Raw genomic sequence first — 27,559 nt, 5'->3', positions numbered from 1 at the left:
CTCTGGATATCAGGAGCTGATACCTATTATGTGGCCACTCTGGATATCAGGAGCTGATACCTATTATGTGGCCACTCTTGATATCAGGAGTTGATACCTATTATGTGGCCACTCTGGATATCAGGAGCTGATACCAGGTATGTGTACTATATTCAGCCAGTCTGGACGTCAGTGCCTCATAACTTAGGCATATATATATATATTGTTTTCAACAGCTCTGGTTCAGGGAGTTATCAACACTTGTAGAATCGAATGACGCCTGAAAGAAAAACATTCGGGTTATGTATAAATATGGAGGGTTTCCTCAAAATTATTCAAACATGTTCGACCGGGAAATAACAGTGGTTCGACCAGCTTCTATAAATGAATTCGAAAATTATCTGTATTATAATCTGAAAATGCAAATGTATTTACCAATTTACGTATTTCCTGTGTATTCAGTGTAAACTCAAATACCTATATCAAATTTTACAATGGATGGAAAGACACTTAATTTTCACCTTTCACCTGAACGGCATATCATATTGCAAACATAGCATATTATCACAAGCTTAAAAATACATTATTACATTTAGATAGTGTTGCATGATATCATGACAGCCGCACATTGAGTGAAGTTTCTATTTCTGTTGTGTATTACCTTAACAAAAATGAATTCAGTAGAATGTTGTAAAATTATTTAAGATTTAAACATTGAAACAATGGGACTTCTGGAAGAAGGAACACCATTGTCTTGGGAAGATACTAAACGTTATGCTAGTCATGTAAAATCTCACGGAATAATCCAGTTTATTAATCAGTATCACAAGCAGCGTGATAGGACAAACGATTCGCTTTTATGGGGTGATGAGGTAAGTTTCTTTTTTTCTAACTTATACATGCAATCGTGTATGAGCTTTTTTTCTTTTATATTTCATTAGCTTTCTATAATGATAGCGAAACAGCGAAAGTAGGACATTCTAATATGTTTGTCTCTGTTAAAACACTCTTAGGCTAGAATGACGTCACGTTAACGTGCGGTGACGTCAAAGTTTTTGTTGCGACCAAGAAAGAGCGCTTCTATATTTTATCTACTGTTTTAGATTAAGGGCAAATTAGAATCGAAATAATTTATAGCAAAAGAGCGTTTTAACACTATTTATACACTCGGGCGGTAATAAGTCTTACAAATAATTTCACTTGGGCTGCGCCCTCGTGCATTTATTGCGCCCGGCCTATAACCGCCCATCGTGCATAAATAGTGTTAAAGAACTATTTTGTTATAAATTATTTCTTAATCAAATTTGAAATTGAAAAACATTAATTAATTTAAAGGGATAAGACTGACTGGACCAGTTATACAAATGACTAGGTTTTACTTCCTGTCCAGCGTATTTGGGATTTATTTTCATAAACCAAGAAAGTTTCTGTCTTATCTGTATTCACTTAATTAATAACGACTTTATTAGTATACTGTATACGAAAAAATTGTTCGAAGCCATTTTTAACCAACGCAAATGTTTACGTCCGTCTTCCGTTAAATTTAACTTCACGTGAGGGCCAGAAGCTACTGTATGTTGTAGCGTACTAGATTTATCGGTAAAGCTATGGCCGATAACACGACATAAATGAAAATGTTGCAGGCTCTGTTGATTGAGCCTGTTATGGACGGTAGTGAAAATGCAAGCTACCATCCACGCCCAGGCGCGTAGCAAGGGCATTTTTCATATTACGCAAATGTAGTGAGGATGGGGGTTGGTGTATCCTCCCCCTGATTATTTATCAATGCGAGGCGAGGCAAATGGTGCATTTTAGCGTGTATTTGAAGCAAAAACATTGCACGAAAACCTTATTCTTTGTTAATTGTTTATATAAAATGTTTTATTTTACTAGGTATGTGCGTAATATTGCACGTGCAATCTGTGGTTTAGTGATCCATGTTATATATGTGCAAGTATTAATTCAAAACAAATGGTTAGTGGTGGCAAACTTTGAAAATATCATTATGACTGGATACATCATTCAAGAGATATGTCTGTATGTATATATAAGACATCTGTTACAAGGAATTTGCCATAACTCCAAACTGAATACTAGACTAGTCAACAAAGGCATGCTAAGTTTCATGATACTGATACAAATGTACCAAATCTGAAACTGATACCTTGCGTAGGGAAAGCATTCCGGTATAGCGACGTCTTCATTACGTCAACTTCGTTATAGGTATTTCCCTTATCTTTTTTTTACTAAAACAGTATTCTGCAAAATGTTTCTTACACCTTTTAAGTTATTTCGCGGTTTCGCTATCGTCTTCATGCTTCATGCATCGCTTTCTCAAACGATATGCAAAGCGCAAGATAACGATGCAGTTTGTACATTTTGCCCAGATTTAAGAGAATTTCTCTGGTTTCCCCTTATCCATGCATGCAATTTTATGACCATTTAATGGACATTAGTTATTCAAGAGCTGTTCATTGAGACAGTGTGCAAATTGATATGATCAGTGGCAATGTCTCACCTTTACTATGGTCTAAGAAACCACTACATGGCTATCCTATCTGCAGAAATAAGATTGACCAGATACATGATTTTATAATTTATTCATTCATTATTTGAAAGATTCCAACAATGATACACATTAAATTTTGCTTTCCAGTCTGCCTGAGTACAGAATGTTAATGCCAAATGCATGAAAAAATATATGAATTTAAATAGTTTTTGATTTTTTTACTCTTTATGAACACATCACTGTTTTGAAAAGTAATCTTAACATCATAAATATCTTAAGGCAGCATAAAGTTACTAGAATTACAGCAAAAGGTTTTACGGATAAAAAACTTTGAGTGTATGGTATCAAGTTCTATGGTACATCCAACTTGATGACTTTATTTTACGAGGCAAACATATTGTGCAACCAATCTTACATATGGGCCTCAACTTCGCTTGAACTCCACCTATCTTCAAATGGTATACAATTAATGTGATTGTTTTTGATAAGCATAAAACTGTATTTTATAGCATTTCAAAACTGCTTAGTAAGATATGCAGTAGATCATGTTTCTCCAGTAAGTCTTACTTAGACAAGCCACTAGACTGATAATAAAGAAGTGTAAAAAATCAACTTTTGTATTTTTTTCTCTTATCTGATGTGATAGTGACAAATGCAAGTCTATTTTAGATACTTCCGCAGAAAACTGGTTGTAATATTATCACAATTGGACATAGGATATAGACTGGCTACATTGACAATTTCAAAAATAAAACTTTAAAAAATATATATCATAGTCTAGGAGCTAGTCTAAGTTTTACCTAATCATATTTGAAATTTAGTTGGATCGAACTACCTATGGCTCGAATGAATTTCCAAGGGCCGAGCAAGTTGGAACACTTGAACAAAGTTGGACTGTACTATATTTCGCTGAACAATTATTAGATTATATATAAATATTTATTGGTACATCTCAATATCAAAACTTTCAAAACTTTCAAAACAGCAACATCTAAATTAAAGATACATGTTTTTTGTCTTCAAAATCATGTAAATTACGCAAATGGTGTGAATTATAAGCATAAAGTCGCTCATCTGACTTTGACTGTTTGACCTTGAATATAATGATGTATGACAAGCTGGATCATGAATGATTACATCTGTTTGAAGTATAAACTAGTAGCTCCTAAAAGGGACCAAGAGCCGCCAATAGGACATATTTGGGAGAAGGTCCTGCTAACTTTACAATAATGCCACAGACCAAGTTTGATGAAGTTCCGTGAAGTGGTTCACTAGTAGAATTTGATTCAATGTATTTCTAATTTTAACTCTAGTGGCTACTGAAAGGGGCCAACATCCCTATTTTGAACATTATCACACTTGAGAGAGGACCTTAATATGGCGCTACAGAGCAAGTTAGATAAAGATTCATCAAGTTCAAGAGAAAAGGGAGTTTAAAGATAATTCTATCTTCAGCTCTAGCGGCCCCTAAAATGGAGCGAGTGCCACCATTGAAATACTTTTGCAGAAGACCTTATAAAAGCTTGATAAAGATCCATGAGGCGAATTTTGAGATAAAGTTGTTTAAAAGTTTTTCTATATTCAGCTTAAGCGGCATGTATAAAGGGTCGAGCTCCAAAACTGTACAAATTTCAAAGACAACGTTATAATGTTGCTACAGAACAGGTCTGATGAAGATCAATGAAGAGGTTCATGAGAAGAAGTTGTATAACGACTTACCTATTTTTAGCTGTAACTGCCCCTAAAAGCAGTAAAGTAGACCCATTTGAATGCTCTTGGAAAATGAACATGCAAGAGTGCTGTAGACCAAGTTTAGTGTAATTTTGGCCTGGTTTCAAAAAAGATGTTTATGAAAATTCTGGACGATTGACTACAGGTCATGGACCATCAACCTATACTAATAACTCCACCTGACCCTTCGGTTCGGATGAGCTAAGAAACGATTTAAATCCATATCCTGCTAAATTTCTTTAATGAACTTATCAGTTTTTCAATTTGGACAGTACCATTAACCGTTAAAAGGGGTGCTTACCAAAAGAATACTGACTGAATAGCGAACAGTGCAGATCTACATCAAGACTGCAAGAAAATATTTATTGCCTGGGTTCGATTCCAAACTCTGGCGTGTCTTTTTCTTTTCTTGATTTGGCATTTTTAAGTTAGTTTAGAAACAAAAACTCATGTTCTAATGTTCATAATATCACCAAACTTCAATTTTAAAGATTGTTCATTTTTAGCCAAATTGTAAAGGTCAGTGCCTTATATTAATACAATTTTTGCTCAAGTATTCAAAGAATAGTCTAGCTATTCTACTCACCCTGGCGTCACCGTCGCTGTCGACGACGGCGTCACACTTTGGTTAAAGTTTTGCATGCAAGTACATATGGTTATCATTTAAAGGCATTTAGCTTTGAAACTTATTGTTTCCTTTTCTAGGTCAATTACCAACCTCACTGCGTCAAGTCCCATAACTCTGACATGTATTTTGGCCAAATTATGTCCCCTTTCGGACTTTAAAAAATCCTGGTTATAGTTATACATGCAAGTTACTATCTCCAAAACTAATGCAGATATTAAATTGAAACTGCGCATGTGAATAGGTGATAGCATCAAGAACCATAACTCTGACATGCATTTTAGCCAAATTATGCCCCCTTTTGGACTCAGAAAATTCTGGTTAAAGTTTTGTTTGCAAGTACATATGGCTATCATTTAAAGGCATGCAGCTTTGAAGCCTTTTTTTTCTTTTTCTAGGTCAATTACCAACCTCACTGGGTCAAGTACCATAATTCTGACATGAATTTTGGCCAAATTATGCCAAATTTTGGACTTAGAAAATCCAGGTTAAAGTTTTGCGTGCAAGTACATTTGGCTATCATTTCAAGGCATTTAGCTTTGAAACTTATTTTCTCTTTTTCGAGGTCAATTACCAAGCTCACTGGGTCAAGTCCCATAACTCTTACATGTATTTTGGCCAAATTGTGCCTCCTTTTGGACTTAGAAAATCCTGGTTAAAGTTTTACATGCAAGTTACTATCTCCAAAACTAATGCAGATATTGAATTGAAACTTCGCATGTGCCTTTGGGGTCATAAAACTAGGTGATAGCATCAAGAACCATAACTCTGACATACATTTTAGCCATATTATGCCCCCTTTTGGACTTAGAAAATTCTGGTTAAAATTTTGCGTGCAATTACATATGGCTATTACTTAAAGGCATATGGCTCTGAAATTTATTTTTTCTTTTCTAGGTCAATTACCAACCTCACTGGGTCAAGTCCCATAACTCTGACATGTATTTTGGGCAAATTATGCCCCCTTATAAACTTGGAAAATCCTGGTTAAAGTGTTGCATGCAAGTTACTATCTCCAAATCAAATGTAGATATTGAATTGAAACTTTACACGTGTCTTCGGGGTTATAAAGGTAAGTTATAGCATCAAGTTCCATAACTCTGACATGCATTTTGGCCAAATTATGTCCCTTGTGAACTTAAAACTTCTGGTTTAAGTTTTGCATGCAAGTTTCTATCTCAAAAGCTAATGCAGATACTGGATTGAAACTCTATAGGTATTCTAACATTTAGGGTAATATTCTTGCTTCTGGGACAACAATTTGAATAGTCGAGCATTTGGTGTCTTACGGACAGCCCTTGTTAATAAATGAACCCGAAACACTGTTAAAATTAGATTGCCTTTTTCAAAGAGACTGGGCTCCAGATTTTGGCTAAAATGGTTTTCCTTTAAATCTGAAGGTTTTGTCATATTATGAACATAACATGAATGTTTATTTCTATTTAAAAAAAATTCCAAATGATGCTCTATACTATTGTGATGACCTGTGGCCCCATAACGCTACAAGGGCCAGGAATATTACTGCTATGGTGATAAGGTTAATTGCCTCACAAGTAAGCAGGAGCCCTAGTAGTTTCTACTAGGTAAACTGGACAAAAATAACACTGGATGGCGAATGGCGAGATTGCGAAACTGTAGCAATTTCATGCTTTGCATCGTGATTTCGCGCATGTGAAAATTCTCGATTTCACGCTTCGTCATCGTGATCTCGCGCTTTGCCATCATGATTTCGCGCTTTGCCATTATGATTCCGCGCTTCGCGTATCGCCTGCTCATGATGGAGACAATGGCGAAGTGCGAAAATGAACGAAAATTTCAGGCTTTAACATTAGCATTAGGTAAACATTTTAAAATATGAAGTACGCAATGATTGCGTATGAAGCAATCTCCGTTGCATGATATAGACTTCTTGCTACAACCAAATAAATTAGCCAGTTTAATTGTGTATGCTTGCCAGATCTTCACTACGCAGCTGCGTATCTGCGCAAAAGCAGCTACGCGCCTGACACCTGAGCAGAAAACTTTCAATTTCACAAGTTACAAGTACCGAAATAAAATTAAGAAACACACGTACGCATGTGTATAAAACTTGGTTAATTAGCGTAAAAGCAACATTCCCATGCAAAGATTTTGTAATCTTTCTGGATGATGCAAAATAAAGCCACAGTTTGCGAAAACAACCTGTTACGGATTACTGGGATCATAAGATAAAGAAAAATTATGTACCATTGGTTGTAGGTGCAGCTCAATGGTAAATATTTTAGGTGGTAACGAGACATTCTGCATCGACAAACAGTTGCAGATTACTTTATTGAGAGGCGAATATAAATATCGCACTAATAGATAACAAACGAAGTGTTTAAATGCAGACAAATACGTTCGTTTGCACCCGGAAAAATGAAAACACGCTTTGCAAAAATGTAAATATTATTGTGCGCATGCGAGCGTAGGCGTGTGTGCGTGCATGTTAGACGGGGAACTTTCCAAAGAATACTAAATTTTGATTGAAATCACCTATCAAAAACGTCAGCTTCATATTAATATACAGCGAAAAATTAAAAACGCAACAAATCAAACGTAAAAACTGTAAAACGTTTATTGTACTTTCAGGTCGAGTACATGATCGTCAAATTTGACCACAAAAATAAAACAGCAAGGCTCAGTTTGAAAGGATCCTCAGTTCTCAAAGAACTTCATACTGCTGGAAGAAAAATCGCCGAGTAAGTGATTATCTTAACTGCAAACTAGTCCATGGTATTTGAAAATAATGATATTTTCCAAGTTTTCGTTGATATGAGTGTTTGAACAAATCAACAAAGCAAATGTTTGAAACAACCTGTTTCAACAATGCTTCAGATAAATGGATAAATGAAATTGTGATTGTATAAAACTGAGCAATTAACAGAAGAACAGTTTTAAAGTACCCCCTTAGAGTAAAGTCCGGTAGTATAAAACAATATTATATTTCAGCGCTCATACCGCAGCATGGAGACCAGAGTACGCAGACTACATGTTAGAAAGTTCGCCGGCAAATCCCTACCACGGAAATATGGTTGATCTTACCCTCCCTGAATATAACATGCGACAGAGGTTTGTAGTAAATGTGATTAGCAATCTCGTTTTTAGTTAGTTTAGTATGTTACATTATAAACAATGTATTATGTCATCAAGGTCCAGAAGTAAGTCAAAAGACTTGTAAATCTCTCTCCCCTTCCTGACATACGATTACATGTATCTGATTTCACATTTGCCTCCTTGTCTTCTGTTTTAACCTTAATTTATAACTATTGTATACATATAAGAACATTGTGCTCGGAACACCTAGACAGTTTTCATTAATTATAAAGCTGTTGAATTTGCCCACATTAAGTATTCTAAAGTTTGAGGTTCGTATTTGTATCATGGTCAGTCATTTTTTCTGACAATTTTGGTTGGTTGGCCAGTTCTTACTTGTTTATAACATTCTCAGTTATGCGTAAAGCTGAAATATATTTAAGAATGCGCATAGAAACTGTGGCATTCATTTATAAATATGTTTCAGTTCTTATATTTGTCTAGGAGACAGGAGTTGACGTGTTTAGAAACAGACGAATTTCTTGTTGCATTAACTACTTTCCCAAGGTATAAAATTTCTCACTGTAAAACTTTTCACTGTAGAACTATTGAAAATTAAAGAAAAATAATTAAAATATTTTATAAATAGTTCTTTAACAAATGAATAATTTAGATCTGGACCTTTGTACAAATGCTAAAAAGAAACATACATGGACTGAAAAATGAATTGAAAATATAACAGAAATATCATTTTAAGAAATTGTTCTTTACGGGATGATTTAAATATTGGTTATTATTGTTGTGACAGTAACAAAAACGTATTATGTTATACCCCCGGTGTCCGTCTGTCCTTCCGTCCGTTGGCAATTTCTTGTCTGCTCGGTAACTCTTGAACCCCTTGAAGGATTTCAAAGAAACTTTACACAAATGTTCACCACACCGAGATGATGCGTGCAGAGCGTTGTGAATGTCTCGTTTCATGGTCAAGGTCACACTTAGGGGTCAAAGGTCATATGAGTTTGTTTCGTGTCCGCTCAGTAACTCTTGAACTACTCGAAGGATCTCAAAGAAACATGGCACAAAAGTTCACCACACCGAGACCACGTGCAGAACGCATGTTCCGGATGACTCGCTTCAAGGTCAAGGTCACACTTAGGGGTCAAAGGTCATATATGACTTTGCTTTGTGTAAATTGCTCTGCATTGCAGTGCTCTTGTTTTGATTTGGCAGATCCCTTTTTTGTTCACCTACAATCATTTTTTTTAATCACTTCCCTTTTATGTTACTATAAATAGCTTATTTTGAAACTTTTTTGTCATTGGCCGTAGGGAAAAACCAAGACCACTTATCTGTGGTACAACATGGATGGTACCTCCAATTTTTAGGTGTATTTTGACATACCTTTACCTGGTAAGGATTTTTTTTGGACTTAGATTTTTTTTCGAATTTCTTCCCTTTGTTGTTCCTGTCCTTTGGGCTTCAACAGTCAAGTTCTTTAACTTTTTCTCCCATCCTCTGATGTAACCCTTTTGGCGTATATTGCCCCGCTTGGCGGAGCTCTTGTTATTTGTTTGCTGGCTAGACTTTTAAAGTTGTAGTACCGGTGCTGGGTCAGAGCTATATTGTATTATTTCTGTGCCTAATCCTGCATTGATTTCTTTGCTAGCCAGCTCGGCTGTTACAACTGCACAGGTCCCGTCTCTTTGCATGCTAGACTTTCACAATTTCCTATCCTTCGTCAATCATGGCTTTATATACTAGTTTGTTCAATTGTGCTGATTCCGTATTTAATCACATTGGGTTCCGACAATTGTGTGTTGTATCCAAAGTGATCGATTTGCAGACTTAATTGTTACAAATGTACTGATCATGAGTCTAATCCTAAATGATGTTTTAAGTCTAGGCTGCAAAAGTTGTATTGATCCTGTGTCTAACTAGACACGAGTTCTTTCGAAGACTAGGCTGTTACAATTATACGGATTCTATGTCCAATCCTGAATGATGTGTTGAAGGCTAGGCTGCAAAAAAAATTGGCCAATGTCTTATGCGACATAATGTCTTTGCATGCTTTTCTCGGATTGTATTAGTCGAGGTCATGTCTGCATTATGTTCTTGCTATGTTGTAACTGTTGTATAGATCAACTGACAAATCTTTAAAGGTTAGTCTTCACAATATTACTGATTCTGTCTCTCTGCTGTCACGATGCAGTCTATGTTGTTACAAGAAAATTCATTGATGCAAGCATCAAAAACGCCGCCAAGTGTTTTGTCCAAGTACATTTACTGCAATATGAGAAATCACCTAATTATTACTGTGTTAGACTGACTGGTTACAAATTATCATCATTAGCACATAATACAATATATGTTATAAACTGTTAAAAACAGTCAAGAATAAACATGATAAAGAAGTATTACCATGCAGTACAAATCCTCTACCTGCAATGACATTGACATTGCGAGTTGGCGGTCCCTTTACATACAAAATTAAAGTTAGTATTTCATCAACTAAGGGGAGCACCTGTGGAAAGTTCTTATATGCAGGTGCATGTGTATGAAGCTTCACATAAATGCAGTTTGTTGGAAAATGAGGAAATGCTGAAAATTATTTATTTCAAAGTTGTGGTTCACAGAAACCAAAACATTTTTTATTATCATTTTCTATTCACTGATAAAGTTTCATGGACCTTAGTCACCTACATTATAGATTTCAGGATTCAGATTATACACAGTATTTTGTTGTTTCCGTTGCCAAAGCAAAGAAAATTTTTGTCCAAAAAAAGAATGATATAACACGCATAATTTCTATATTGCCCCTACATACAAAGCAAATGTCATGAACCTTTCTGATATACTTTTGGAATATCATAGAATTCAGTTGTTATTTTTTTTTTTCGGACGAACGGTGAACCTGAAGTCCTCTTTGGTTGAACCGAAATGTCAGTGTCTGGTTACAGGAAATTTAGCAATCATAATAACCCACTGCTCACTGTGGTATAAATGTCATTGTACCAGGTAAGTAGGTTATACTAAGGTCAGAAATAGAAAACTTGACTTACAGTAACCTCCCTTAACAATAAATCGGATCAACATTTTGACGAATTTTTAAATAAAAAAGTATTTTCTTCTCTTCAAATAAGGAGAGGAATGACAAATAACATCGTTTTATATCACAAGATAATTTGCTTAACATACATTTTTGATCTTTTCTTTTTGCCATTTTTTTTTGTTTATTCACTAAAATCTATTGTGCAATATCGTTGGTCCTTTAACACACTATTCCCTGTGTTCTATTTTCGTTTTGAAACTATTCATAACAATCTTTACATGGTCCAGAATAAAAGTGTATCCCATATACTCGACTCCGCCAACTGGCGGCGTCGAACAATTGCACTGATCTAGCGCTAGATTGTTTCAGTTGTACTGATCCTACTTTTATCTTTGCAGGCTAGGATGTAACAATTGCACTGATCTAGCGCTAGGTTGTTTCAGTTGTACTGATCCTACTTTTATTTTTGCAGGCTAGGATGTTACAATTGCACTTATCCCACGTCTAATCCTACTCCAGATTCTATGCAATCGCATTCCCGTTTCCTTTCAGAGAAAATTATATCACACGATTTTCCAAAATATAGGTAAGATCTTTTCTGATTTGTCAAATAAACGTTTGAAATGAATATGTGAAAACTACGAATTATGTAAAAGCTTATTAGATTGCCCTTTTATGCCAAACCAAGACGATTCAGTTTTGCAACTGGATAGCTAAAGTTCTTGTTGTTTTTATTTTAATGTTGTTTAACATATATCAGTTTGCTTAAAACTATTGTTGATCAGTCGGTTGCAAGTTGTTCTATCCTATCTGTCAATTTCATTTCATGGTTTTATGTATTTCATGTCACTTCTTTCAATTTCTATGTTAAATATGTAACTAAAGAGTAAATTTTCTGCCGAAACCCAAGTGATACTTACATTCCTTGTTAAATAATATTTGCTCATCATGCTATCTGTAATTCACATTTAATTGTTTGATCTCAAGTTATATAATCATCCCTCGGAAGAACTAACCCTGTAAGCTACCAATCTTTCAGCTGATGATAAGTTGCAATATGCCCTGTTAAAGCCGCTCAACATAATTTATGGCGGCGTTGCTAGTGGAGGAAAATGCCATCGGGACAGACCTAGCTAACTTCTTCCATCCGTCCCCATAACTGTTGTGAACCCAGCGTTCCATGTTATTTACACTTTCAGATTATTTGAAGAACATATACGAGAGAGAAGGGGAAAACAAGTTCAAATAAATATACCAGGTTTATTTGCATTGTCATATATTACATTATATCATTCAACGAGATCACATTTGAAATGTGAAAATTCAAGACTATATAACTTTCTCTGATATTTTTACATTGTTAAAGGTCCATTACTAAGGGAAAGTGAGTTGGCAATTTTTTTCATAGCCAGTGCATAGACTTCTGCAAGACACTAAATAATGAAGATTGGCAGGTCAAAATTTACAGAAGGTCTTTGGAACTCAAAGAAATGTATGTGTATTATGTTGAAATTTCAATGAATCGACAGAATGACCCCCCAGGTCTTTTTAACTTTCTTCATACTTCATAGAAAAATAATTGTACATATACTGCGACTTATTTCGAATTTCTACATACCAACTTTCATTTTCCAATAAAATGAAATAGTTTCTGTGCTTTTTAAAAGAAATTAAGATGTTCACTTTCCTTAGCATTGGACCTTTAAGCTTTTTCCTATTTAATAAGTCAGGAAGGTAATTTTGTAGACATAATTATTTTAAGGATTGAAACGCGGATTTGCAGTTATCATTTGGGTACCAAATACATTTGGTGTGTTGAAAGTAAGGAAGACGGAGAGGAGACTAAATGTATCCACACATATTTCTAGTATTTTGAGAGTATCCACGCATAAATTTAGTATATGGAAAGAATGTTTTTACGCAAGCATTCAGTATATTGAAAGTATAGAGGCGAATGAATGTATCTACGGATGCATTCAGTACATTGAAAGTGTTTAGAGACTGAATATCTCTACGAGATCGAATATATCCACGCAACCTTTTAGTATATTGTAAGTATCTACACATGAATTTAGTATATTGAAAGTGGTTGAATGTATCCATTCATACTCAGGATGACGTGTGATCACCATGCTTGCATTCCAAGGCGATGTCCATAACATGATTCAGTAGTTACGATTGTAAACAGTCCTATGCTGTTTTGATTTAGAAATAATAAACTAAATTGAAGGGCATTGATTGATACAATGCTAACTTTTAATACACATCTTATTGTAGTATATAAAGATATTCATACTGTTGATCCTTTACAAGAAGACTTGTCATCTAAGCACTGGAGCATAGATAATGTACCAAAGGTGGGCAAGACAGACCATATCTTCATGGATAATTCTGGATTTGGTATGGGACAGTATTGATTATTCACAACGTCGGTAAACTTTCTAAGTTAAATTTAGAAATATGTTGGCATCAAATGATACTAGTAGAAGAAATCATGGATGCTTTGTATTGAATGAGAGAAAATTTAAAAACATGTATCAAGGCAGTAATCAAACAAATTTGGTTGCTGGCAGTAGAACTTGGAGATATTTGGCCAACGGCAGAAGAAGATACATGTATATTCCACTTTAATTATATTTTACAAACTGTTTTTTTTTTTTTTTTTTTTTTTGTTAAATGTGAAATAATGAATAATTTGAATTTTGTTTAATAACATTGAAGGTGCGGGAAGCTGTTGTTTACAAGTTACAGTACAGGCTAATGATATTCGAGAGGCAAAGTATTTGTACGACCAGTTCATTATCCTCTGTCCAATAATGGTAGGCACTAGAATCTCTTTTTCACCTTTTAAATATTTAAATAGAATGTTCTCACATACAGATACAAGCAAAAATTATAAAATATTCTAATGCGCTTTAAAATTACAAAAAAAAAACACACATTTAAAACATATACATTCAAAATATGAACAGGATTCTAGAACTTAGATTTAGACATATATAAATACTATTTTATACCACTACTAATATTTTGTAGTTTAACAAGAGTACACTCATTGTTCATGAAACTGCCTAAATAAATGTGTTTTCAGTTTTGATCTAATGCTGGCTTCAGACTGAATGTCTTTCAGATAGCTAGCTAGATCGTTCCACAATTTGGGACCAACGACGGCCATAGATCTGTCTGCTAATTTTGTCTAGGGATGTTAGTGTCACTTTGTGAGCGTAGTCTGTGCCGTTGCCGAGTAGGTACAAACATTTCCCTCTGAAATACTGGAGCTGTACCATTGATGATACGGAAGACTATTACTAGGACATTGAACATTACTCTAGCCTTAACTGAGAACCAGTGTAATTCTTTCAAAAGTTAAGCACTTGATTGTTCATAGGAAGCATTCATGACTACTCTAGCGGCATGATTTTGGACTCGCTGTAGTTTGTTGATTTGGTAGGCTAGAATTTCGGTAAATAAACTGTTGCAGAAGTCAATGTGGGAACGAACCAATCCATCCACTAATGATTCAGTTGACTTTTGTGTGAGATGTTTCCGTATAGCTCTAAGGTTTCGTAACTGCACATGAGCTATCTGACACTTTTTCTGGATGTGATGGTCAAAGTTGCGTGTATTGGTCATGGTTACACCCAGGTCTCTGACATGATCGACGCATTTTACGTCACACCCACCAACGTTTACACTTGCGATGTTCAATTTCGCTAACTGTTGTCTGGTTCCATACATAATTATTTCAGTTTTAGACTGATTCATTTTCAGTTTGAAGATTGACATACATTTTTTGATTTCATTGAGACAACTGCCAAGATGTTGAAGAACAGTTGTCTCATTTCGAGAATTTCCCGCTTGAATTTTTTACGCAATCTTGTGGCCATCCGCGTATCCCTAGAGATTGGCTGGATTTTTCTGCAGCACTTGGTTGAGAGCCGATATATACAGGGTAAAGATCACCGGTCCGGCACAAGATCCCTGCGGGACACCAAATTTCAGTGGCTCCGTGTCAGATGCTGACTGTTCGACTAAGACTTTTATTGTTCTGCTCTTGAGATAAGATTCTATCCATTTCAAGGGAGTGCAATATACCAAAGTCATCATGAAGGATTTGAATCAGTATCGGGATATCGATGGTATTGAACGCTGCACTCAAGTCGATCATTACCACATTTGTTACTTGATTTTTATCTATGATTTCCAAAAGATCATTATACGTTTTGACTATTGCTGTTTCAACCCCGTTGTATTTTTTATAGGCACTTTGGTAAGCTGGGAGGAGATTGTTAGCTTCAATATGCTTATTAAGGTGGCAGGGGAGCGGTTTCGTAGTTTGGCCCAGTCGATTTTCTGTATAAACAGGACAGGGTAGATATAAAGGCATATCTATCTTACTGGTTATTTATCATTATTAATTCTTTAATATATCTGGGGAATGAGGAACGGTTAATGATTCTACATGGCGGGTGTTTTAAAATTCCTAGCTCCGTACTTCCGGTTGAGGCTAAAACATAAACATCAGAACAAAAAGTCGGCCAGACGCTCGGCTGTCATCCATCCACTTTTTTTCAAGTGAAAATTAGGGAAATATAGTGGTGGTTGGGAGACACATTCCACACCACCTGGGTATGCATCTATGTTCGCACTATACATATATGCTACGAAATTGGATTTAAAAATACAAAATGGATGAATGGCAGAGTTCAAAGTGAGGCCCGGTTAGGCTAATTTTGGTCTATAAAATTTGGGTGATTTGGCCAATTTTCACTACATCTGGCATGGAAAGCGACAGGTGCATAGGACCGGAGAGTCGTCTTTATGTAGTCTATAGTATCTGCAGTAGTCCATAGTAGTTTCAAAGAAAAATAAGCAAAAACGAGATTTCTATGGATATTTCAACACTGGTACCCACACGTCAATGTGGAATTCGCGAATCTGCACTCCCCTGCCACCTTAATTTGGTTTAGTGCACTGCACCAGCGTTTTTCAAGAATTTTGGAGATGAATGTTAAGTTTGACACCGGGCAATTGTTTTGCACTTGAGGTGGGAGTCCTTTCTTCTTCTACAAAGGTTTTATTACAGCATTTTTCCACTCCATAGGGAACACACCAGATAGCAGTGATCGATTTACAATTTCTGTCACAATGGGAGCAAATTGTGAAAATGCTCTTTTAATTTTTTAGTTGGAATCATATCAAGTTCACATGTTGTAGATTTTGATGCATATAGGAGAGATCGTGTTTGTATACAAATCCGTTGTATTTTCTATTTTTAGAACTGATAAGACAGTAATCAGGGGGGCAGACGCCGAACGTCCATGTTTTTTGTAAACAGTAATGTTTTTTCTAACGGCCTAAACTTTCTTAAAACACAAATAATATCAATATTTTTTTATATAGAAAGGTTATTAAACAAACAATTTATTAATTACTTTTAATCATTATTTCGAAATAAAATGGATTAATTATGACGCTTAACTTACTGGTTTTTTCTAAATGTTTTGAACACCACTACACCGCTATTAAAATTAGATGTCATTTAAAACGGTTATTCATTTTAAAAAGATATTTGATTATGAAAATATGAAAATTGTATGTATTTCAAAACTTTTTGAATTTTGAAAATCCATAAATGAGCGAAAAAGTTATTAAAAATGAAGAATTCCGATCCCATACACAAACGATGTAAAAACATTTGTTTTGCCCACTACCAGATAAACAAATGTTAATGCATGACGTCCCGGCGATCTCTCCTATACAGGTTTCAAAGTATCATTTTCGGAATGTTGTTTGAACGCAGTAAATATATTCACCTTCACAGGTGGATTCGAGTCGGAAGAATTACCATTGTTGGGTGTTTCAATTGGTATATTGTCTAGATCATTTCTCAACTTGATTATTTTATCGGCAAAGTATCGTATCGTAGGAAGTCAATTGCCAAAGATACCGCACTTGTGTGTAATGTGAAAGGGATTGTTCTTCGACTTTCCCAGAAAATTTGATATAGCTTTTTGATGTTGCCTTCTGCTTCTCCAATCTTGTTCTGGTAGCACTCATCCTTGGCCCTAGAAAGTTCAGCACTATATTTGTTTCTTGCACCACTATATACTTTCTTTGACAGGTCAAATTTGTCATTTATAAAGATCTTCTCTATTGATCATTTGTACTGTTTCAGCTCTTTTAAGTATCCTGAGTACTAAAGAACCGTCGGTCTACAGAGAATAGTTCTTTCTTTTAGAGAGGCATGTTTCTGAACAATGTCTGACGTGATACTTGTGAATTCAGACACAAGATCACTGACATTGGACGAGTTCACTAGAATGTTGTTTAATTGTCCGAATTCTGCTTGTAATATGTCACTGGATACAGATTTCCAATTGTGATATTTGATTTCTTTCCTGATCAAGGGAAGACGACACTGTTCAATGTTACAACTAACAAAGCAGTAGTCATAGATGTAATAGTCTGACAAATGTTCTGAGACATTCACACGTATGTCTTTTAGCTTTGTGATCATTAGGTCAAGAATATGACCACCAGAATGAGTTGGAGCATCAACATGTTGAACCAGTCCAAAAGATTTCAAACACTGCTGGAATTGTTTGGTGTAGCAATCCGACTTATTATCCATGTGGATGTTAAAGTCACCTAACAGCACCAGAGACACAGATCAGGGGCCGTATTCATAAAGCATCTTAAGTATAAGTATAAAAAATTTATTATTTACTTAAGTATTACTTAGGTTAGAAATTTATTTTACTTAAGTATATTTGTTATTCATAAAACAACTTAATAAGTAATTCTTTTATTGTGGACGAAAACATTTAAAAAAACCCATTAATTTCAGACAGATACAACACGCACAATTATGTTTAAAGTGCTTTTATCTGAAAAAAAAACAACACTTTAATCGTACTCACGACGCTATTTTGTTTTCTGACTTAAGTCATTTCTTACGTATCTTAAGTTTAAGCTGTTTTATTAATAGGACTTAAGTTTTTTACTTAGACTGAAATCACCACAAACTTAAGTAAAATTTTCAACTTAGGTCAAAACTTGTACTTAAGATGCTTTATGATTACGGCCCCTGGACGTTATTTGTTCAAGAAAGTTAGTGAATTTTGTTATGAACATAGCCTGAGTCACTGGGTGTCCCTCTGAATACGGCGGTCTATAATATATTCCAAAGATTAAGAGGATGAACGATTGACTACATACTTTCCATTCAGCACACTCCACCCCGCCCCCCCCCCGCCCCCCAACCACCACACACACACACACACACAGACCTTATGTTCACAGTTGAAAGTTTCAGTTGTTTCTTTCTGTGGGCATTTAATAAGAATAAATGATCTAGTTTAAATTGAGTCAGATTTGAAGATTTCAATAGTTTCTTTCTTTGTGCATTTAATATGAATGTATGATTTAGTTTAATTTGGGTCAAATTTGTTAAGTGAACATCAGCTTTAGACTTTATCCTCGGGGGACCAGCTCGTTTACCTCTGTATTTCAAAAGATTATACTTCTTCAGCATAGCTAATGTTCCTCATTCGGCATTGTATACCTCCTAGGCACAACTCTATATAATCATTGGTCTCTACTGTACTGTCTACCTGTACATGGATTAGCCAAAACTTGGAGTGAGATATTGTTCTCCAAAACTAGAGATAGTACCTATTTTTTCAGATTATGAAAAACAATTTTAAAAATCTTGCTGGTTGCTGATATGTAACATTTAAGACTGAATATAATATTTAAGAATTCATTCGATCATTTTGAAGCAAATTATTTTAGATTTTCTTAAACTTCTTATTTAATTTCCATGTAGCTGCTCTTGTCCTTTTAACTTCTGTCATGCAGGTGTACAGGTAAATACAATGTACCGGACAGGATTAATAGTTGTGTCATTGATTGATTTCTAGTACTATGCCTACCAAAAGTGATAAAATTATAGAAGCGTTACTCCAATATTTCCAATTTACAACTGTTTTACATCAAAGTTATTCATTAATTAGATTAAAAGATAATTCCATAAGATAAATTCTGCAGTATGTTGGTCATCAGTGGATTGGCATAAACTCGTGAATATAAAGTTGTCTCAGTGTCGTACCTTCAGGTTGCGTTGAGTGCAGCAGCACCGGTCAATAGAGGATATCTCTCTGATTTGGATACAAGATGGACAGTGATATCACAGGCAATGGACGATAGAACTGATGAAGAACTGGGGCTAAAAGTAAGATATTAAAAACATTTGAAATATGCGAGACAGTTTGAAAATATGCTCCATGTAAAAGACCAAAAAAGATGAAATATGGAGTTAGTAAAATGGTGTTTCCAAATATCTGTTCATATTCAAATCTAACTACTATTCACTATGAAATGTCTTTCTATAATCAAAATTAAATGCAATGTCCCAGTCTCCTTTAAACGCAAACTCCCTCTGTGGTATAGATTGATTTCAGTGTGTTTGACCAAAGACTTCCGTGTGTAAAACCCAAGTGCTAGATACAGTATTAATAATAACTCGCACTTCAAAAAATTTATTATAAAAATTATTTTCTTGTCACTTTCATGTTTCAACATTTGATTCATATACTAATGCGTCATTGTGAAAATATCATAACTTGTCAGCTGTAGGAACACCCAACGTGCTTAGTCTGACGTCGCATTACGGTGCCACATAAACATTACGCACGTACTAAACGTAGAAAACGTTAAGTATGTGCGTGCTGTTTATGTGGCACCGTGACGCAGGTCAATGGAATGCATCTACCCGTTGTATTAGTTATTTTAACCGTAATATAACTGTCAGACATTTTCGGGGAAAAACTTTCACTTTTCAGGTTCTAAAGGAAAATAAGTTCGTGATAAACAAGTCCAGGTATGATTCAGTAGACAGCTACTTGACCTGCTCTGCTTGCAGTGACGTAAAGCTTGTGTATGACAGAGATATATTTTTAAAACTGAAACAAGAAGGTATATATTATATGTAATTGTAATATACTTGTTTTATAAGTTTGTTTGTAACTGTTGCGTGTTAGAGTTTGGTACTGTTTATAAAACTAAAACATTCCTTAGCTGGACTATTCGAAAAATAGCGAGAGCCATTCTGCTCATCCGGGCTTCGGCGCACCATCGTCTTCTGCGTTTCCGTCGTCATAGGCGTCGCACCTGTGCTAATGTTTTGCGTGCAAGATTATTTCACAGTAGCCATTGCATTTATTGAATTAAAACTTCAAGCAATGCAACCTACCCAAATAACCAGGTTGAATAACTCTTAAGATTTATTGCACCTAAATATCAAGATGTATCGTAGTAACACCTGTTTGTATCAGATTCAAACTGTAAAAAGGGCTTCTTAGTCAACAACCTACTCAAGTGAACAAGTTAGAGAACTCAATTTTGGTTCTACTTCTAACTCATTATTACTATCAAACTGTATCTCAATAACAACCTCATATAATGGAAAGAAACTTCACACAACATATTTTTCTCAAAGTTGGTGGACTCTTGGTTGCAAGGTTTTTAAAAATGATCCCTTATTTGACCGAGAAAATTGGGTTGAAGTTTTGCTTGTAAATTGTTACCATTGCCATAGCAAAATTTCAATTGGTTTTAGATTGTAATAAGATATTTCAATTACGTAAGTAAACCTTGCCAGTTGAACTCAGGAGTTGTAGAATGGTCGGGCGCACAGTCTCTTAAGAACATCACTTATACTTAAAACTTATGATATAAGTATGCACTCATTGAATGGCTTGGCGGTCAATAGTCAATACGATTTGCCCAAGACCCGGTGTTTTTAAATGACATTAGAAATAAATTTCTTTTCTTTTCTTCAAATTGGGCAAAAACCCAGTAAGCCCGTGTTTAACTATAAATCAGTCAAGAGCACAAACTATTGTTCGGCCTTTAATATAAAAATCATATAGTACGTTTCAAGTCTCTCCCGAGGATATGAAATACAATTCAAGTTAGAACAGAAAAGAAATTTAACCAAAAGAAGAAAAAAGCTTAATAAAAACATTTCTGTTTTCAGGTGTGGACGACATGTTGTCAAAACATATTGCTCATGTATTTATCAGAGACCCTCTTACCATTTTCACGGAAAGTCTTAACCAAAACGACAATGAAAGTACTGGCCATTTTGAGGTTTGACATTATCTCCTCAATCCGTTACCGCTGTTTGTAGTAGTTGAATTAATTGTTGCCCCCCTGAAGTCACTTGAATAGAATAATTTTGAATGAGTGTGAATATTTAAATGAGCTCCTAGTAGAATCATTTTAAAACATACCTGTATTCAAAGCTACAATATCAGTATTTTTTCATGAAAAAAGGTGAATGTGTATTCTAGCAACTGTCTTGTGGTTAATAATAAATAATAATATAATATATTGTATAACCCTGTTGTGCATATTTTTACGTGCCTCTTCTGTGTGCGAAACACAAACAACTGGGTACGTCGCATATTTAACCTGTTATCCTTTTCAGAATATTTACAGTTCGACATGGCAATCGGTCAGATTTAAACTCCCAGCCCCAGGCAGCAATGCAGGTTGGCAAATCGAATTTCGAGCTATGGATGTACAACTTACTGATTTTGAAAATGCTGCTTACATAGTATTTATCATTTTGACCTCGAGGGTAATTCTTACATTTGGATTGAATTTCGTGGTACCCATGTCTAAAGCTGATGAAAATTTCTCACGGTCTCACAAGAGAGATGCCATCACAAGTGAAACATTTTACTTCAGAAATGATTTAACAGGTGAATATTTTTTCCTTTAAATCTCTTAAAACTTCAGTTCACATTTCTGTTGGAGACCTATGTTAAATATCGCGAACACATACAGATGTTTGCCAGTGTGGTGAAAAAAAAAATACATTATCAAATCATTTCAAGTTCTGCATTGCAACTGTACTGATCAGAGGCAGTTCGCTCCCTGCTTTTAATTAGTTTTAGAAAATATATCATTATAAATGTATAACCCTGTTGTGCATATTTTTACGTGCCTCTTCTGTGTGCGAAACACAAACAACTGGGTACATCAATTTGTCTTTATGGTATTAAATATTTGGAAAATAACCTTCGTATGAATTTACCACTAAAATTGACAATATATTAAATGATCAAGTGATAGTCATTTGAAAAGTACGGTGAAGGGGTTTGTTCAGGACTGTCAATATCTTTGTATTTTAAGCACTGTCAGCAATGTAAACGTTGTTAAATATAAAAAATATCATCACAGAATCATATAAACAATTAATAACATTTGCTTCACGGAGACGCATTTCATTGTTAAATTCAAAATTTCAAATTATAAACCATCATGATCACCTCATTATCCTGTAGGCAGATGTTGCTGTGAAAACGCCGACGAAGAGTATGATCAGATGACGGTTAACGAAATAGTAAATGGCAAGGTATTGCACTTATGTATACCAAATATAAGTCTATTAGAACCGTTACCACATCTCTTATATAATGTAAAATCATTTAATTTCGTGGTTTTGGTAAAAACAGCAATTTTCCCGGGGATATAAATTTGTGGATTTCAACTTTTGAACACAAAATGTATGAGAATTTTACTTGTTCGTTGGGATTAAATTTCGTGGATTGACTCAACCACGAAATCAACGAAAATTAGTTCCCCACGAATATTAATGATTTAACAGTAATATACGCGTGAGCTCTTATTCCGTTACATAATGCATGTCAAGCTGCCTTTGCAGATTGATATTTATTACTCTTATCACTATTGCCACATTTAGATTTCTAAATTTACGATATTATAGTCGGACCCCTAAGGTCCTTATAGACTGATTTTAGAAAAATGGAACTCTGAATGGAAATATATGTACAAATCACAATTTCGACAACATTTCCATAGTAAGAACTTTTTATCCAATGCAGATTTAAATGAAATTTTACACTTTGAAAATAAACGTATCGTCTGTGGTGTAGTACAATGAATAGGTCCGTGTGCTTATTTGGTTTTAGATATTCGTTCTCATTAACGAGATCCGCATATTTCAAACTGATTTTAAGATATTACTTGGAATTAATATCACATTTAACAATACAGTAACGTTGCCGTTTAGATAAATTTACACAGGGTTGCCATTAATTCATAAAATGATTTTCATTTCCACATGCCGAGTCCAGGCATAATTCTTCGCTGTCCGGATAAATGCCTTTAAGCCGTTACTTCCTGATTATCTTTTTAAAGTTGTGTTTTAGAAACCTGTATTTCTTACTTTCACAAGCCATTTTATATGATACAGTTCTAAATACTTGAAGCAGTTTCGTTGACAGCAAAGTTCAACCGATGATAGCTCAAATAATTTAATCCTTATAATACATCTACCCAAAAAGCAATATCGTCTTCCACAATGCCTGTACTGTTTTAATAAATACCGAGTATGTACACATTTGTAACCTAACAAAAGAAGTCATCTGATTTCAGCGCCTGACAAATTCGTATTCTTGATGAACAACATAATGCATTAGATTACAGGCTTTTGAAAACATTCCCCAGAAATACCTTCAAAGATACTTTACCTCATTTGTTGTAAGTGTTGAGGAACTGGCTAAATAAGCCTTCTAGGAATTAAAATACCTTATTTGTGGTACAAAATACACCACCATTTTTGTGATCACTGTGATATCGTTTCTACTAATTCATCTTCAGTGAAATCCGGTATAGAATGCTTTTAAAAATGTGCAGTTATTTCAACTGAGGATTAAAAACTCCAAGTGAGCGGTTTAACATTTTGTTAACTGCGTATAACAATCAATGATTTCAAAACCGAAAGCTAAATATTTGTTGCAGAAAAACTTTGTTGGACTCGTCCCTCTCATCAACAAGTACCTGGATATGATTGACGTTGACTTTCTCACCAGAAGAAAAATTCAAGATTACTTATATTTGGTTTCAAGTCGTGCCTCTGGTAAAACTCTTCTTTTAATGAAAGAATGAAAGCAGTGACATTGTTTTCTAAACACTTCAACAAACGTCTTAAAGAATGTTCAACATTGTCAGTAAGGTTGATTTCCGAGCAAGGGTATCCCCTTTGTAAAAAAACTATAACTATCGGTCTTTTAGTCTTTTGTGCTTTTATATGTGCAGTGACAGTGGGTTGTACTTTCTAAACTATACGAAAATGTCATAAAATGACACGACACGTAACAAACTGTTTAATATTATTCCTTTTATCATTCTATATCATTGAATTATGTATAAAATAAGTAAAATCGTTGGATAAAGGGGTTATCCCTAGCAGTAAACCTTGTTCAAACATTTATAACAAGTACGACATTTTATCCCCTTAAGTGCTCTATATCGTTTTATAGTCATAGATAACATGATCTGTATTGTTGTTTACTCGTTCAGAGATTTAAAAGACTTTTCCAAAGATGAACTTGTTTAGAAGCTTTCTAAATATAATAACATAGATACAATCGTTTGAAAATTTTAGCGAATAAAATCTTCCAGAGCGTTATATATCCTACTTTAAGGTACTGCACTCATAATGACAATCGGCAAACTACGTACGCTTCGTATGTGATTTCGGCATTCTCCGGTTAATATTGAAAGCCATACGTGCGTTGAGAGTCGTTTATGTCCGAAAAATGGCGAATTCCCTAACGAGAAAACGTAATCACACGGGCGTTGCCGAGTGACATTGCGGGGCCACTACCTTAAACGAACTAATTGTTAGGTAGTCTCAAAGTAAACGGGACATGAGTTCATATTGTAGATATCTGCTATAAATGTGTTCGTTGTATACTAAGTATATCTTAATTTCAATTTTAGGCAAACTAAAGACAATGGCCGGTTGGATCCGAGATTTTGTGTTAAATCATCAAGATTACCAGCAAGATTCTGTTGTATCAGAAACCATTAACTACGACCTTCTTCTGAAGTGTGTTAATGTATCGCAAGAAGAAAACTTTGATTTCAAACTGTTCACAAATGAGAAGTCTTGCAATATTTGATAATAAAACTATGATACATATATCAAATGAAAGATTAAGACGGATGATTCAATGTCATACCGTAAAAAACAAACATGAACATGTCAATGGACAGAGCGGATCACATATAAAATTTAAACTGACATAACTTTTCAACGATTTCGAAGATGTACTCATTGTATATGTTGATCACCCATGATGGGAAGACCTCAAATCTTGTTGAAATCATATCTTAGCAGTCTGAAAATGCTAGCACCTGTTTAGAAATGATTGCAGTCGCACAAAAGCATACTTATCTATATCAAAATAAAAGAATTGGCAATCGCTAATTACTAAAACTCACCTGTAATAGTCAAAACAGTAAATGAGAAGTTTGCACGACAACAATGCTGTCCTTGTATATTATTTCTAAAGAATGTGCTTTCAGAATGATTTTGTAGTGCAATACTTTTTTTTACATGTAGCATATCCTTAACATAAAAACATGAACAAACTGCCATTTGAAGGAGAGTACGTGCTATATCTTGTTTCGATGTAATTAAGTTTCTCTGTACTGTATATGAGAGTACGTAGATATCTTGTTTTGATGTATTTGTTTCAATGTACTGAATATGAGAGTACGTAGATATCTTGTTTCGATGTAATTACGTTTCTCCATAATTCTATGAAAATACTAATACGAGAATATTTGTTCATCAAGCTTTAGCGTGACTCTTAAAAACCGGTAGCTTGGAAAACTTTCTTCAATATATTTTAAGTTCAGAATGGGCAATCTGCTAAAATGTTTGCTGATGCTGAACCCTTTGGAATTACGTTTACAATAATGTATACAAAGAATGGGTCCATTTTAGGCTGATAACTTCCAAAAAAAATGAAAGCTTGCGCTGGTCTATCATAAGTAAGTCGTACTAATTCTTCCTTTACTCTACAGCGTTTCACTACTCGTATGGCATGCTAGAACTCGAAAAGCAGTAAATTCAGCAGGTTGTATTTAATGAACTGTTAATAAATTATTCACTGTAGTTACCTTATATAAAAGTTAACATTCCTTTTTCTCTTTCTATACTTGCTCTATAGAGCTTTGTAGAACTAAAAGTGTGTGAAAATTTGATATACAAATCGTTACCCAGTATGCTCGAAACCACGGGTTGAAACTTTATCCACAAAACGATCGTTTCCATTTATTTCAAATAGAAATATTATGGTGAGCATATGAGGCTCACTTACAAATACGTAGAGTGATGTCATAATTTCAAACCTAGCCAACAAAGACTTTTAAAACTCTTACCATTATCTGCTACAAATAATGCTTACGCTGAAATTTTATCTTGCATTATTATCCCTAACCGAAGGCGAGAATTATATAGATTTGGCATTGTCCGTCCGGTTGTTCGTGTGTGCGTGCGTGCGTCTGCCCGTCCGTCCATCTGAATTTGAAAATGCTTTTAATTTAAGGACTACTTTACCGAGAATCACCGAACCTCACTTAATTTTCAATTAGAACATGACCTTTTCCTCACACATAGTATTATCTTTTCTGACCGAGCAGAAGCAGAGTTTTCCCCTTGATTTGGTTAAAACTAGGGATTCTTTATTGTTTCTAAGTAACCTTTTGATGGGTCTTCATGAAACTTTAAACAAATGTAGATCACTATAGATCGGTGCTGCACGCGCAAATTTCGTCAGGATTAATGCAGTAACTGTCCTTTAACTGTTATACAATCCGTAAAGTACCACATAACAAAGTAACCCATTGATGGATCTTCATGAAATTTTAGATAAATCTAGATCACTATATAGCAGTGGGGCATGCACATCTTTCGTCAGGATTTCTTCAGTCACTAGAGTCATTGTCCTTTAATTCCAGTATGTGTTTTGTTCAGCAATTCTGACTCCCAGAAGCTCATACCAGGTATACGTAATTTGTTCACCACATTGGCTCTCAAGAGCTCAAACCAGACATGGGCATTTTATTTAGCCACACTGGCTATCAGGAGCCCACACCAGCTATGTGCAGTTTTTAGCCACTCTGGCAATTAGGAACTCATACCAGCTATGTGTATTTTGTTTGGCCTGTCTGGCTATTAGAAGCCCACACCAGCTATGTGTATTTTGTTTGGCCTCCCTGGCTATCAGAAGCCCATACCAGCTATGTGTGTATTTTCTTCGGTCACTGTGGCTATCAGAAGCTCATACCAGCTATGTGTATTCTGTTCGGCCACTGTGGCTATCAGAAGCCCATACCAGCTATGTGTATTTTATTCAACCACTGTGGCTATCAGAAGCTCATACCAGGTATGTGTATTTTGCTTGGCCACTCTCAAGAGCTCTTACCAGGCATGTGTATTTCGTCCAGTTACTCTGGCTATCAGGACCTCATACCGTGTATGTGCATTTCGTTCGGCCACTCTGGCTCTCAAGAGATCAAACCAGGTATGTTCATTTCGTTCGGCCGCTCTGGCTATCAGGAGCTCAAACCAGGTGCATGTATTTTATTTCGTTTTGCCACTCTGGCTATCTGAAGTCTGTACTAGGTATTTGGCCACTCTGGCTATCAGGAGCTCAAATAAGGTATGTTAATTTCGTTTGGCAACTCTGGCGTTCAGGAGTTCGTACCAGGTATATGGCCA

The 27,559-nt window shown here is 35.1% G+C and overlaps 1 protein-coding gene across 4 annotated transcripts; it reads left to right on the top strand.

The window, feature by feature from the left end:
• Nucleotides 1-591: 591 nt before the first annotated feature.
• Nucleotides 592-25,549, top strand: LOC123529494 (glutamate--cysteine ligase catalytic subunit-like). 4 transcript variants are annotated; one of them, XM_045309842.2, is made up of 15 exons: nt 592-851; nt 7,455-7,564; nt 7,815-7,934; nt 8,403-8,465; nt 11,420-11,533; nt 12,147-12,205; nt 13,225-13,347; nt 13,669-13,766; nt 19,067-19,183; nt 19,794-19,926; nt 20,990-21,102; nt 21,443-21,719; nt 22,305-22,375; nt 23,785-23,902; nt 24,769-25,549. In XM_045309842.2, the coding sequence occupies exons 1-15, from the start codon at nt 702-704 to the stop codon at nt 24,948-24,950; spliced, it is 1,848 nt and encodes a 615-aa protein (XP_045165777.2). In that variant the 5' UTR covers nt 592-701; the 3' UTR covers nt 24,951-25,549. The 4 variants fall into 4 exon arrangements, with proteins under 4 accessions (XP_045165777.2, XP_053377386.1, XP_045165778.2 ...); XM_053521411.1 differs by lacking the exons at nt 23,785-23,902; nt 24,769-25,549 and adding an exon at nt 23,419-23,713; XM_045309843.2 differs by lacking the exons at nt 23,785-23,902; nt 24,769-25,549 and having other exon boundaries at nt 22,309-22,375.
• The last annotated feature ends 2,010 nt before the right edge of the window (nt 25,550-27,559 follow it).

The sequence above is a fragment of the Mercenaria mercenaria genome, chromosome 13 (assembly GCF_021730395.1).
Source record: "Mercenaria mercenaria strain notata chromosome 13, MADL_Memer_1, whole genome shotgun sequence".
In the NCBI taxonomy this organism is placed as follows: domain Eukaryota; kingdom Metazoa; phylum Mollusca; class Bivalvia; order Venerida; family Veneridae; genus Mercenaria; species Mercenaria mercenaria.
The sequence above is the reverse complement of the archived record's forward strand: the minus strand, read 5'-3'. Positions and strand labels throughout refer to the sequence as shown.

Coding starts and splice junctions, on each gene's coding strand:
- LOC123529494 (XM_045309842.2), top strand. CDS start 702: ATGGGACTTCTGGAAGAAGGAACACCATTGTCTTGGGAAGATACTAAA. Junction 8,466..11,419: donor GCATTAACTACTTTCCCAAG/GTATAAAATTTC, acceptor TTATTTTTGCAG/GCTAGGATGTTACAATTGCA. Junction 19,927..20,989: donor TTTAAAACTGAAACAAGAAG/GTATATATTATA, acceptor TTCTGTTTTCAG/GTGTGGACGACATGTTGTCA.